Source organism: Alosa sapidissima, chromosome 1 (assembly GCF_018492685.1).
Source record: "Alosa sapidissima isolate fAloSap1 chromosome 1, fAloSap1.pri, whole genome shotgun sequence".
NCBI classification, from domain to species: domain Eukaryota; kingdom Metazoa; phylum Chordata; class Actinopteri; order Clupeiformes; family Clupeidae; genus Alosa; species Alosa sapidissima.
Window position 1 is genome coordinate 31279833 of NC_055957.1, and position 13244 is coordinate 31293076.

The 13244-nt window shown below is 44.5% G+C and overlaps 1 protein-coding gene across 2 annotated transcripts in view; it reads left to right on the forward strand.

Annotated features, from left to right (window-relative positions):
- Positions 1–7460, forward strand: part of mau2 (MAU2 sister chromatid cohesion factor) — a 12925-nt gene extending 5465 nt beyond the window's left edge. For both annotated transcript variants that reach the window (XM_042066906.1, XM_042066915.1), the window contains exons 15-19: positions 270–347; positions 934–1045; positions 1472–1562; positions 3334–3461; positions 4796–7460. In XM_042066906.1, coding sequence (XP_041922840.1) covers positions 270–347; positions 934–1045; positions 1472–1562; positions 3334–3461; positions 4796–4870 — 484 coding nt within the window. In that variant the 3' untranslated portion in view covers positions 4871–7460. The remainder of the gene's footprint in view (positions 1–269; positions 348–933; positions 1046–1471; positions 1563–3333; positions 3462–4795) is intronic.
- The last annotated feature ends 5784 nt before the right edge of the window (positions 7461–13244 follow it).

Genomic DNA, 13244 nt, shown 5'->3' on the forward strand with positions numbered 1-13244 from the left:
CGTGGATCACTTTCAGAACAATCTTGTGAACTATAGCAATGCTGACAGCTGATCAGAATCCATCGTATTTTTGACATCACATTCATGGTCACTTTCCTTATCGTTCCTGTACACCTACAGTTGTCTGTGTATTTATCATGGTGTTGACAGGCCTTTATTCCCTTCATGGATTATTTACTATCTATGTGTTTGTTCGATCTGTCGTTTGTTTGTTTGTGCTTAGATAATGTAAACAATGACTCACTTCCTGCTTCCTGTTGTCCCCGTAGCTCCCACTGCCTGCGTGCGGCTGCCTTCTACATAAGAGGTCTGCTCTCCTTCTTCCAGGGGCGCTACAACGAGGCCAAGTGAGTCCTCCGTCTATCCCACAATCCTTAGCAGCAGGGGGCACAACACTCCTGTGTCTCTTCTCCCTTCCCTGCTTCCCGTGCTGTGTGTGTGTGTGTGTGTGTGTGTGTGTGTGTGTGTGTGTGTGTGTGTGTGTGTGTGTGTGTGTGTGTGTTTTTGTGTGTGTGTGTGTGTGTGTGTGTGTGTGTGTGTGTGTGTGTGTATTGGAGTGCAGCATGGCAAGGCACTGGTGTGGAACCAGGCAGCCATTGAATATTTGAAAATACATAATTGCACGTAATGGTTCTGCAGAAACGGTCCTGAAACTGCATATGGGTCTCTTTGGCTGAATGTACTGGCCAGAGGGTGACCAGGTAGTGGAGACACACACACCCTCTCTCCTATAGTATGTAAAGCTTGTTAGCGTGCTCAGTTTGAGTGCAGGTGTTGAAGATGAAGCTGGATCATCAGGAAGTGTTCTGGAGTGATCTGAGAGTTCACTAGTGACACTCAGACTAAATGGACTTTCAGTGTTTAGTGTTTCAGTATACTGTATATCATGAGATCATTTTCATGACTGTGTGTGTGTGTGTGTCTGTGTGTTAGGCGGTTCCTGAGGGAGACACTGAAGATGTCCAACGCTGAGGATCTGAACCGTCTGACGGCCTGCTCCCTGGTGCTGCTTGGACACATCTTCTACGTGCTGGGGAACCACAGGGTAATACACACACACACACACACACACACACACACACAAAATGTGCTGGGAAACCACAGGGTAAGACCGAGACAAACACACACACACACTAATTGAAACACTATGAACACACTTACACACATCATAAACGAACGGTACACATAAGGATAGAGTTATGTTAAGAGGCACTGCATATCAAATAATATTGTAACAGATTTTTAAATAAGCATATGACAATAAATTGCATATGCTATGAAATCTGTGTTTTGAAGTTTGTTAGATTATTGTGTGTGTGTGTATCCTTCTGCTGTAATGCTGCTTTGTTATTGTCAACATTGAATCACATGACTGAACCTTGTCTGAGCAATTATTTGTTTAATTGTCTGAGCACCTGTCAAATTTGTGTCCGTGTGTGTGTGTGTGTGTGTGTGTGTGTGTGTGTCCCAGGAGAGCAATAACATGGTGGTGCCGGCCATGCAACTGGCCAGCAAGATCCCTGACATGTCTGTCCAGCTGTGGTCCTCTGCATTGCTGAAGGGTAAGAAGTGTGTTTGCGTGTGTGGACGGGGGGACTTCTGCCAGATATGGTTCATCTAATTGTTGTGCGTCTTTATGCGTGTTTGTATGTATGTTTGTATTGCTGTGTCTTTGTGTCTGTGTACCTGCATGCTGGTCTTGTTTGCTTGTCTTTGTTCCACATATATGTGTGTGTGTGTGAGTGAGAGGGAGAGAGATGGAGATAAATGCTCTATTCCATTTCAAGGGGATTAACTGTTTGGTGAATAATCACTGTGGATTTGCAAATGAGATAAGCTTAGCAATGGCTTTTTATAAGTCCATCCCCACACATCTCACTCTGTCTCCAACTAACACATCTCTATCGCATACTAACCGCCTCACACTAACCCGTCTCTATCTCCTACTAACCGCCTCACACTAACCCGTCTCTATCTCATACTAACCGCCTCACACTAACCCATCTCTATCTATCGCATACTAACCGCCTCACACTAACCCGTCTATCTATCGCATACTAACCGCCTCATACAAACCCGTCTCTATCTTACATTACATTACATTACATTACATTTGGCTGACGCTTTTTTAGCCAAAGCGACTAACAACATGGTAAACAGTTTAAGTTTTAGAGCAATTCTCAACAATTTTAGGACAATTTAAAAACATTAGAGTACAGTAAGGATAAGTGCATCAGTGAGTGCTGTTTTTAACAGTTACTTGTCAGTTTAAGACGGCTGGTGAGTGCTAGGATCAGTAAGACTTGTTGTAGGTGTTGCTATGAGAGGAGATGTTCTCTAAAGAGCTGGGTCTTCAGGAGTTTTTTGAAAATGGAGAAGGATGTCCCTGCCCTTGTAGGAACTGGCAGTGTGTTCCACCAACGAGGAACAACAGATGAGAAAAGTTTGGATTGGCTTGAGCGTACCGGTGGTAGAGCTAGACGTCGTTCGTCTGAGGAGCGCAGCGGTCTGGAGGTAGCGTATGTCTGTATGAGGGCATTCAAGTAGGTGGGAGCAGAACCGGAGACTACTTTGTAGGCAAGCGTTAGAGCCTTGAATTTGATGCGGGCCGCCATAGGTAGCCAGTGTAGCTGGATGAGCAGCGGGGTAACATGTGCCCTTTTGGGTTGGTTGTAGACCAGGCGCGCTAGACCACTCTATCTCATACTAACCGCCTCACACTAACCCGTCTCTATCTCATACTAACCGCCTCACACTAACCCATCTCTATCTATCTCATACTAACCGCCTCACACTAACCCGTTTCTATCTCATATTACCGCCTCACACTAACCCGTTTCTATCGCATACTAACCGCCTCACACTAACCCGTCTCTATCGCATACTAACCGCCTCACACTAACCCGTCTCTATCGCATACTAACACTAACCCGTCTCTATCTCATACTAACCGCCTCACACTAACCCGTCTCTTTCGCATACTAACCGCCTCACACGTCTCTATCTCCTACTAACCCATCTATCTCTTTCTCATACAAACCCATACTACCCCATCTCTCTCTAAATTACCACTGGACTCAATCTTTACAAGTTCATTGCATTCGAATGACACACACAGACACACACACACACACACACACACGTACACGACTATGTTGCTCCCTCATTCATGTATTCAAGTATTCTCCTACTCCTTTATATGTTCTGTGCATTCATTTCAAGATTTCACTGCTGGCCCATACACCAGGTCTCTTGGGAAATACAATGTACGGATAAGATAATTAGTAAGATGTGCTAAACGATGATTGACGTGTGTGTGTGTGTGTTTTACAGACCTAAACAAGGCGTGTGGGAACACCATTGATGCCCATGAAGCAGCACAAATGCATCAGAACTTCTCTCAGCAGCTGCTGCAGGACCACATAGCTGCCTGCAGCCTGCCTGAACACAATTTAATAAGTGTGAGTACACCATAGACAGTAAAAGAGAGTACACCCACACACTAGGGGTGGGCGATATTGTCTGCGATGATATCGTGATTGTTGTTTTAACATGTGCAAATTGACATTATGGAGTATTTAAATTACTTATGAGGGGAAAAACACTCATATCACGCATTGAAACCCCATGCATTCACTAAATCCAGGAGGTGTATGCGGGAGAAGCCCCTGGCTGCAGCAGAGCAAGTGTCACATGATCTCTAGTGGGTCCACGTTGTCACACGCACGCCTAATGTTTATTTTGTGCAGCGAGATGTAGCCTACTTGGGATTTTGTGCAGCTACAATGCTACTTGTCTCAAGTAGCATTGATGAGTCACGTTATTTCCTATATGGAGAGAAAAAATTCGCCTTTGATTATTTTAATAGTCAGTTGTAAACAAAGAACTCTTCTCATGTAACCCTTTTGTAAATGGACTGAAGTACGTTTATCGATTATGCTAACCGTTAGCATCTCTATGGAATTTCTCATAAACATTAGCCATAAGCTAACGCATTAGTTTCTATTCTGTAACTTGGAATGCTAGCCTACACGATTGCTCTTAAACAAAACAGCGAAGGAAATAACTGAAGTACTCTGTTGGTCTGCTTAGTTTTACAGTAAATCCTAAGTAAAGGTTTGAAAGGAACTTCAGCTTCAGACTCTCACACACACACACAGACACGATCTGCAGGACCATATAGCTGCCTAATAAGTGGGTACACCCACACACTCTCTCACACATCATATCTTTGTACAGTCTGCTCAGGCACAACTTAATACGTATACTTAATAAATAAGTAAAGACAATAGACATAGTGCGTGTGTGTGTTTTCTTGCTGTAGGACCCCATAGCTGCACTCAGTCTGCCCAAACATGGACACACACACACACACACACACAATCCTGCAAGAATATTAGACTCAAATGTTTTGTACCTCTTACAGTTACAAATCCTGATACACACACACACACACACACACACACACACACACACAATACAAATGAGACGCTTCTTATCCCTAAGGTGGTGCAAAAGTCTGTGCACCTGCAGAAAAGATTTGTAACTGTAGGACAACTTTTTGTACGTAGAATATTGATTTGTAATTTGTAGCTGTAAAACCGATCCGTACCTGTAGAATCGATTTGTAAGTGTAGGGCATATCATATCACAGATCATTTTTACAGTTACAAATCATTTCTATATTTTCAAAATGTGATACACAGGTACAAAACATTTAAGTCTAATATTCTTCCATACAGGACCACATAAACCTGAGGGGTTAACCTGGTTTGTTTGTTTGTTTGTTTGTCAGTGGACAGATGGGCCTCCTCCAGTGCAGATCCAAGCTCAGAATGGACCAACAACCAGCCTGGCCAGTCTTCTCTGAGACTTTAATGCACACGTGCACACACTTGCATACACTCACATGAACTACTCTTGCCCAGATGCACACTCACACGCGCACGCACACGCGCACGCACACGTGCACACACACAGACACACACATAATCATGTTGGCCTCTGCTGAATTTTTCTTTTAAGAATTTCAGATTTTTTGTCATTTTAAATTTTGCTCCTTCACTACGTTGCACCATGTGCCAATTCCTACGGTAGCCATTGATCTGGGCTATTGCACACGCTCAGGCTGACTCTGATGGGCTGCTGGGTAGATTTGGTGCCTCAGCTGATAGGATTAGAGACCACAGGCTTTCCATCTGCCCTCTGATTGGCTGCCTGGCCTGATTGAGCTCCGAATGTGCCCTTTTGCCATTTCTGTGAGGTTTTGTTCTGTCCCTGTTGACTCCTACCCGTGAGCACCCCCTGCAGGTGAAGGCTGCTGTGTAAAGCACGGCCTCCTCACGTCTCCGTCGCAGCCTGGAAGGAAAAAACGCTCGTTTTCATTTTATAGACGCCTATTTTTTTAAATTTTGTACATTATATTCCTCTCTGGGGACACTTATTTACCTGTTTTGTGTTGCATTCATCATGCATATGAAATATTAGAGGTTATATGTAGTGATTCACTATTTTTGTGAGAGATGTTATAAAAGTTTTTTTCAAAGTTTTTTTTTTTGTAAAAGGAGCATTCCGGCATAATATTGTCTGATATGTTATTTGTTTATTTTTTACAGTGTACTGCTACTGCTGCTGAAATAGCTTGTTTTCATTACATATACACACCAACTATTACAGTAAACTGAAAAGTGATCAAAAAAAGGCACAGGAAATACATCACAGGGAATAGTTTCTCTGTTCTGATCTCATTTCCTGCTCGTACAGATTTTGAAGGCTCTTTTACCAAAGATCCTTGAATACTAATTGCTCTGCTTCAACCCTCTCTGCATTTACTGAGTAGCGTAACAGCACAGAATCCCAGTGCAGGTCTAGTATACGGAACATGCAAAGTATGTGTTTGTGTGTATGTATGCAGTGTCTGTCTTTCTTTAACACGTGTTGACAGTCGTCACACACACACACACACCAACATAACTGTATTTGTAGACAGCTCAGTGGTCGCTGCCCTTTGCCATATGTGCTGCTGTCCGTTTGGTTCCTTCCTGTCTGCCTCTTCACCTCTCTGGGTCTCACGGTGTCTCCTCACAGTGCGGCTCCACTGTGTAATACGGGCGGTTGCCATGCAACCTCAAAACAAAATGGAGGTCATTTTACATGGCACCCAAGCACCCAAATCAGTTGCTGTTGTTGTTTTAGCCAGAAGACCAGCTAGTCTGTGATGTTTCTCTCTGATGTTGGCACACTCTCTAATGTGGCTACCAAGATCCAAGTGACTCTCCTCTGAACTGTTAAACATTACCAATCACCTTGAGACAAGGCCATGTGAAGAGAGCTTCCCCACTTACACAATGACCCAGTCCCAGTATTAGGTTTGTGATTTAGGGAGCCGTTTATCGTCCACTACTAGTCATGTTTAACTCCGATGATGTGGTGTTTGGGCCGGAATGCTCCTTTGAAAAGCTTGTTATAAGGAAGAGAACAAACAAATCAACAAACAACAATCGCATTGAGTTACATATATGTGCTGCTTCGTCAGAGCTGACAGACATGAAATCTCAAGACGAGGGTTTCCAACCGACCATGGTGTTGATTTAAAACCATTTCATCCCTATGACCTCCTCTTGATGATTGTGGAGAGCTTTCACATCCCGTGTTAGTTATTAAAAGCGCTGTTGGAAATGTGCTGTTAGACGCTGCTGCTGGGCTGGGCTTGCATGTTGAACACTTGAGGGTGTCAGCCAGTAGAGGGCACCAGTGAGCCAAGTTTGGCTTGCAGATAGCGACAGGCCTGTCTGCTCCTAATGCCTTTTGTAGTAGCCTACTCGTCAGACAATATTTGCAGTACTTTTTAAAGTGTACACATTGTCACATTTGTTGGAAAGGGTGAAAAATCTTTTCAGACTGCCACAATTTTATTGTATTTTTGTCTGTATTTTCTTCATTGTCAGAAGATGTTATTTTTTTTGTTACCGCATTTTTTTTGTGCTGATCATGGTAGAGCAGTAGCCTACTAGTTCCTTTTAAAGATATTTATCTCTAGTTCTCTGTTGTTTAACACAGACCCATTTGTTACATTTTCTACAATTTGAATATTTATACACTACTCTCAACAATATCTTCAATTGCCATTATTTTCTTGTGTGACCGCTGTATTTCTCCAGAATATTTAGTATGTATAAATATTGCGAGAAAATAATTGCATCAGGTTCTTTCCAGACTTGTATGTGTTAACGTTTATGACGGTGAAGCCACAGTGAGATACAGGAAGAGCCACACCAGGCCTATGGGCTCCGACCGTGCCAGGCCTCAGTTCGGATCTGACCCGATTCAACTGGGAAGCAGAATTTTCTGCTCTCTCCATGTTTCTCTGTTTCTTCCTCGCTCTCTCTTTCTCCCTTTCATGAAGCTGTTCTCTCTCTTTCTTCCTTTCTCTTGTAAAGCCTTTATCTTTCTCTGTCTCATGAAGCTGTAATCTTTTTCTTTCTCCCTCATGAGGTTCTTCATCTTTCTCTCACTCTGTCTCTCTCTCTCTCATGCACTCTCTCTCCCTCTCTTTAGATCTCTCTTTCCATCTCTCCCTCTTTCCATCTCTGTGTAATGACTTGCACAGTGTAGCATTAGGGTTATTGAATAGAATAGAATTGAAAAAACATTTGTTTTTTTACACCACCAGAGAGTCACTGTCTTTTCAACGTTAACATTGTAGGTTTTTGTTTTTTTGTTTTACTTTTCCTAAATCATCAGCGAAAATAAAATTTCAGGAGGACAAAGCTTGTTGAATGAGAGTCATTGAAAGTATGACACTCTGTGTCACTGTGATACACAAAAACAATCAAAAACAATTCCCAGTTTATAAACAAATCCACCTGCCCGCTGATCCAGCTCTATGCTGTGTACCCCATTCACACCACAGGCATGTGTAGATCATCATGAATGAATCAGTGTGTGTCTGTCCACCAGCCTCTTTGTTTGTTGTGTATCTGTGCAAGAGGTACGTTTGTGGGAGAGAGGTGGGGAGAATAGGTGTAGAAAATAGTTTATATGACACGTTGAATGGTTGGAAATCTGGTCCAGCCTTAACACACCTGAATATGCTAAACACACTGGAAACAGTCGTCCTGCTTGAGCAGCGCATGGTGCTTAAGGTGTGTGTATAGGGTGTGTTTACATGTCTGGGTCTGCCCAAGGCCAGCCTTATGTGTATGTGTGTGTGAATATATGAATGAGTGTGTCCACATATCGGTCAGGTGTACATTTATTTTGTGTGTGTTGGTTTGTGTGTGGGCTGCTTGATTATGGCAAAAATCATAATCACAATTATTTTGGTCAAAATTGTAATTTCGATTAACGATTATTCATGAGGGTCTCCCCTGGGTCTTTAAAAAATATGTTTCATAATCCATTGGGACTGAAGGAGCAAACAATCAGTGTTAATGATCTAACGGCAGCGTTCACATTTCCCTAATGTTATCCCTGCACTAGTAGAAGCTAATAGACAAGCTGTACCATGCTGATTTAAAAAAACAGACGTGTTCTAACGTTAGATTAGCCAACTTGCCATAAGTTTTCTGAGTAATTTGGTCACCTCGATTGACAGTGATAACAAACTTAGCAGAGAATGCGCTAGTTACAATTTTGGCGTGGTTCATGATGCTACCGACTGCAGGAGCACACACACACACGCAACCCAAAACTGCTTGAGTGGCCTGTGCACAGAGGAGAGGGGTGTATGGAGTGCAGGGCTTAAAGAAGCAGCGTGAATCAGTGTGCTTATGAGTTGAAATTGTTTCTATTTCCAAAAACCCTATTTCTAAACGGAATGTGCCAAAATAATAGTTTTTTTCCCGATTATACTATTTTTGTGATTGTTTGGAGCCAAAATTGAGATTGAAATTTGATTAATTTCACAGCCCTGTGTGTGTGTGTCTTCACACATTATGTAAGTGTTGTGTGTGTGTGTTGTGTGTAAAGTGTCCTGTGTGCTTCCACTTCTGTGTGAGTCAGTGTGTGTGTGTGTGCTGAGCTGCTTGAGGGAGTCCTGCCAACAGCAGAGTGAGCCACGGGCCCTCCAGCGAAGCTGCAGCTTGGTCACATGATCGATCTTTAGTTTTAATCTCCTGCGCAGCGACGCTGGCATTCCTGTGATAAGACATTAACTCAATGAGCCCTGCGTGCACACACACACACAATGCTCAGAACTGAAACACTTCCCTAAACATGGTCAAACAGTGCCTTGAGCTTTTCTGTGCATGTAGAGTCAAAATGTGAGCTTTACCAAAGCCAAATGGGCCAGCCCTACTCAACATTTAAATGTTTTTGCAGGTACTGAGAACAAGGGGGGGGGGGGGGTGATGCTAACTAGTGGATGCTTATTAGGTGTCAGTCAGAGCTCAGCCGAGTGCTCACTTCCTGCCAAATAGTGAGCCAGGCCGATCGTGACAGAAAGGCCCACTTCCTGTGCAGTTACTGTACTTTAACAGGGATTAAGTTGAGGCCGTCATGTTGGCACTGGTTAGCGGCTGGGCGGCCAGCCGCCATTGCCTCGTCCTACTGGAAGGAGTAGGGGGAGGGGGTGGTGTGTGTGTGACTCTGCGTCTCTGCGCAGGAACTTAGCAGCAGTCCTCCTGACACAGAGTAAACACACACACACACACATGTACTTTGGCAGTACCTTGAGTGGGATATACATTTAGAGTCATAGCAACAGACCCATGATGACTCCACCAAGTCTAACTTAAGGCTGTTTCCTTTCCAGCCTAACCGTGGTTCAGATCAGGGTGGTTGAAACCCGACACATTCTGTCAGATTGAGGGGGAAACACTTAGCCTCTATTGGACTGATGACTGGTAACATGACATGGAGTAAAACTGCTGGACTCATAGAACTTCCTGAGATTACCATTACATTACATTTGTTAATTTAGCTGATGCTTTTATCCAAAGCAGCTTAGAAATGGACTGACTGACAGTGCGAAAGGAGTGCAGGAAAACCAGAGAATGACAGTGCAGATGTTTAAGTAACAACTGGGGAGGTAATGGAGATATATCGTATGGGTGAGAGGAAGTGCATGTTAGGTTCGTTAGAGAGTTCGTAGAGGAGGATTAACTGCTATGATCACTGCTGAACATGTCGACAGGGGTCGGCCTGAACAGCTGACCTGACACCTGTTGGGACGACTCAGTCACAGCATACAATGAGAACAATCTGTGATGACCTGATGTCAGGACAGCGGTAACCGTCTCTGGCGGTAGTAACAGAGAGCAACGTCAGAACTGGCCCTTTAAGGGCTCTACAAGTGCACCTCAACAAGCTTGATAAAATATTTTGGACATTTTAATTGTCAAAATGAGACATTATGATGATTATGATCAGTCAAAAATGAAATATTATGATTAATGATTCATTACAATTATGCTGATTCCATTCTTTACAAACTGAATCACTGATGTGAAACAGGAGTGCATGCTGACATTGGAAAAGGGTTATTGTTGAGGCTGATGGCTGAGAAGTTTCTTTCTTTGTTCTAGCTATTACGGTGCTATTTCTCTTTCCTTTTCATCCTCAGAAGGTAAACTACTGGAGGTTTCATTATGAGTCACAGCCGAATACCCTTTAACACGAGAAAGGAGGAGACCACAGAAATAGACAAAGAATCTGTCATCAAACAGTTCTGCCTGATTATTATGCACTTTCATACATTCTTATCCAAACACCCATTCTACCAATATTTGATGTGATGTTTTTGGTTAAACAACCAGCTCAATCACAGACTTACACGCACACGCAAATAAACATCTGATTTCCCAGCAGCACGCGAAGAGCGCAAGTGGCACTTCCTGTAAACGCTGTGGCTGTAAGTCAGGACGTGTGTCATTTCCCCCTCCCGACTCCCTGCTCCCTAAAGTGTGTGTGTGTGTGTGTGTGTGTGTGTGTGTGTGTGTGTGTGGAGGACTCTACAAGTGCACCTCCAAGAGATACGTAGATAAAATCATTTTTACTTTTGGATTGTGTTTTGGACAGACTTCCCTTCCCATCATAAACATGAGACAGAAGCAGGCATGGTGCTTTATTGGGCATCGTTTATACACGTGACTCTGACAGTCATGGATTAAGACTGTCCGCAGGTTCTGAAATTACTTTGCCTACATATGCCAGCATGTTTTGGAAGTAAGCCCAATTGACTTTCACAGGTAGAGATTCCTACAAGACGATAGCCCCAGCAAGGTTACTGTTTGAGTGCATCATCTAGCTTAGTGCTCTTCACAGATTGATGTGGTTGGACCATGAGTCTGTGCTGGAACAAGCACACAGTTATAGTCTGTGGAGTTCAGCACCCCCTGAGACCCTCATGGTTGGAGTTCCAAAAACACCCCTCAAGCCCCTCAACTGTTGTGACGTCGTGGGGCCAGCCAATCACAGGGCTTCCTTCAGTGACCCTCAGCCTGACGTCGGGGGGCCAGCCAATCACAGTGCTTCCTTCCGTGACCCCTCAGCCTGACATCTGGGGGCCAGCCAACCAGCTTCCTTCCGTGACCCCTCAGCCTGACATCTGGGGGCCAACCAATCAGCTTCCTTCACTGACCCCCTCACAAGGCCACAACCTGGCACATATGCCAAGAACAAGTTCTGTGCTTGAAGTTATATCAGAGACTTTATATAGTTCATAAGTATGTGTGTAATCTATTTTCAAACCTTAAAGGGTCTGAACCACGCCTGAATTCAGACACTGTGCCTGAGAACTGTGAGCCCTGAGGTGGGGTGTGGTAGGCCCAGAGGCACGGTGAAGGACACAGCTGAGGAGATGAGCTTGCTGGGTCAAGGCAGGCCATCGGGGGGGGGCTCTAGGTGGTGGAAATGAGATGTCGCAGGTGATGCTGAAAAGTCAGGAAGAGTATCGGTTGAGACCGTTACATCAACACATTTCACAGGAACTTTCTTGGGCTGGTTCAGTCTAAGGATGCGTGTCACCACCTTTCACTGCACTACAAATGGCACTTAGCAGGGAGGGTGTGTGTGTGTGGGGGGGGGGGGGGGGTGTAGATGCGTGTGTGTGAGTGTTAGTGTGTTGCGGTGCAACCATTCTAGTCTTCCATTATTGCTGATGAAAAGAAGTTCTGCGCGTTTGTGTGTGTGAGGTATGGCACTTGGGCGTGTGTGTGTGGTTATGACTCCTAAAGGTACTTGAGTGTGCCGGGGTTTTGAGGGGTGGACTGGTATAGACTGGTGCGCCTGATTTCTATTGTCTCTTGTTTTCATCATCATATCGGATGAAAAGGTGTACAAAGCAAACCATACATGATCCTTTTGGAGCCTCTCTTTTCTTCACAACCTCAATAACAGGCCTGACAGACACCATAAGTGTCTACAGCTGAGGTAAAGTCTATGCACCCATGACCTACAAACTGGTTGAAATATCAATGCTGAAGACAGGTGCATCCTGCTGTCAGTCTTGCTGACTTACAGTGATGGTTCCTCTGTGTCACTAGGCTATCACACAGCTCATGAGCTCAGTGACATGGTGGCCTATGTAAACACAGAAAGTGAAAGTGGATATGCCATTCATGTTCTCCTTTGGATGCTGTCCCTGTCCAGTGAACCAGTGTCCTGAACGAAGAAGAGGATTGGCAAAGTAGCCTAGTGTCCCGGCAGTGCGTGGGTGGTGGGGGCCACGGTAGGCTACCCCATACCCCTCCGATTTGGTGGTGGTCAGTGGTTGTATGGAGTGTACTTGATCCCCCTGGTGCGCTCAACCGCGCATGCCCAGTGCGACGACGCCGCGGCTCCATGTGTATGTGAGGCGCATTATTTGGCAACCGAGGCGGCAGCAGGGGAGGGCTGTGGAGAGACAGGGTATCCCCGGGATTTTTTCTAAATCGAATTATCGGACTTAATTGTCATCCAGAATTGCACGTAAGGTCTTCGGAGGAGAGGATCGGTGTCACATCGACTCAGTAAGTCAACAAAGATGCCGCCGAAGTTTGGTGGGAGGGCGATTGAAAGAATCCATTTTTATTCGGGACTTATCGAAAGCCAGCGCTTCCTCCACCTATCTGCGTCTGCGACGGCGGAGTAATGGGTTGTTTGAAAGTAGCCAATGCACTTTTCCGCAGAGCAAAAAACAATCTTCGAGGAAGAGGACAGGGTAGTTGAGAGTCAGCACGATTCATTGGATGCTCGATTAAATGGAAGTTGCTCCATCAATTATGTGTGGTGGGGAGGATTTAGGAAGTCTCTCAAAGGAATAC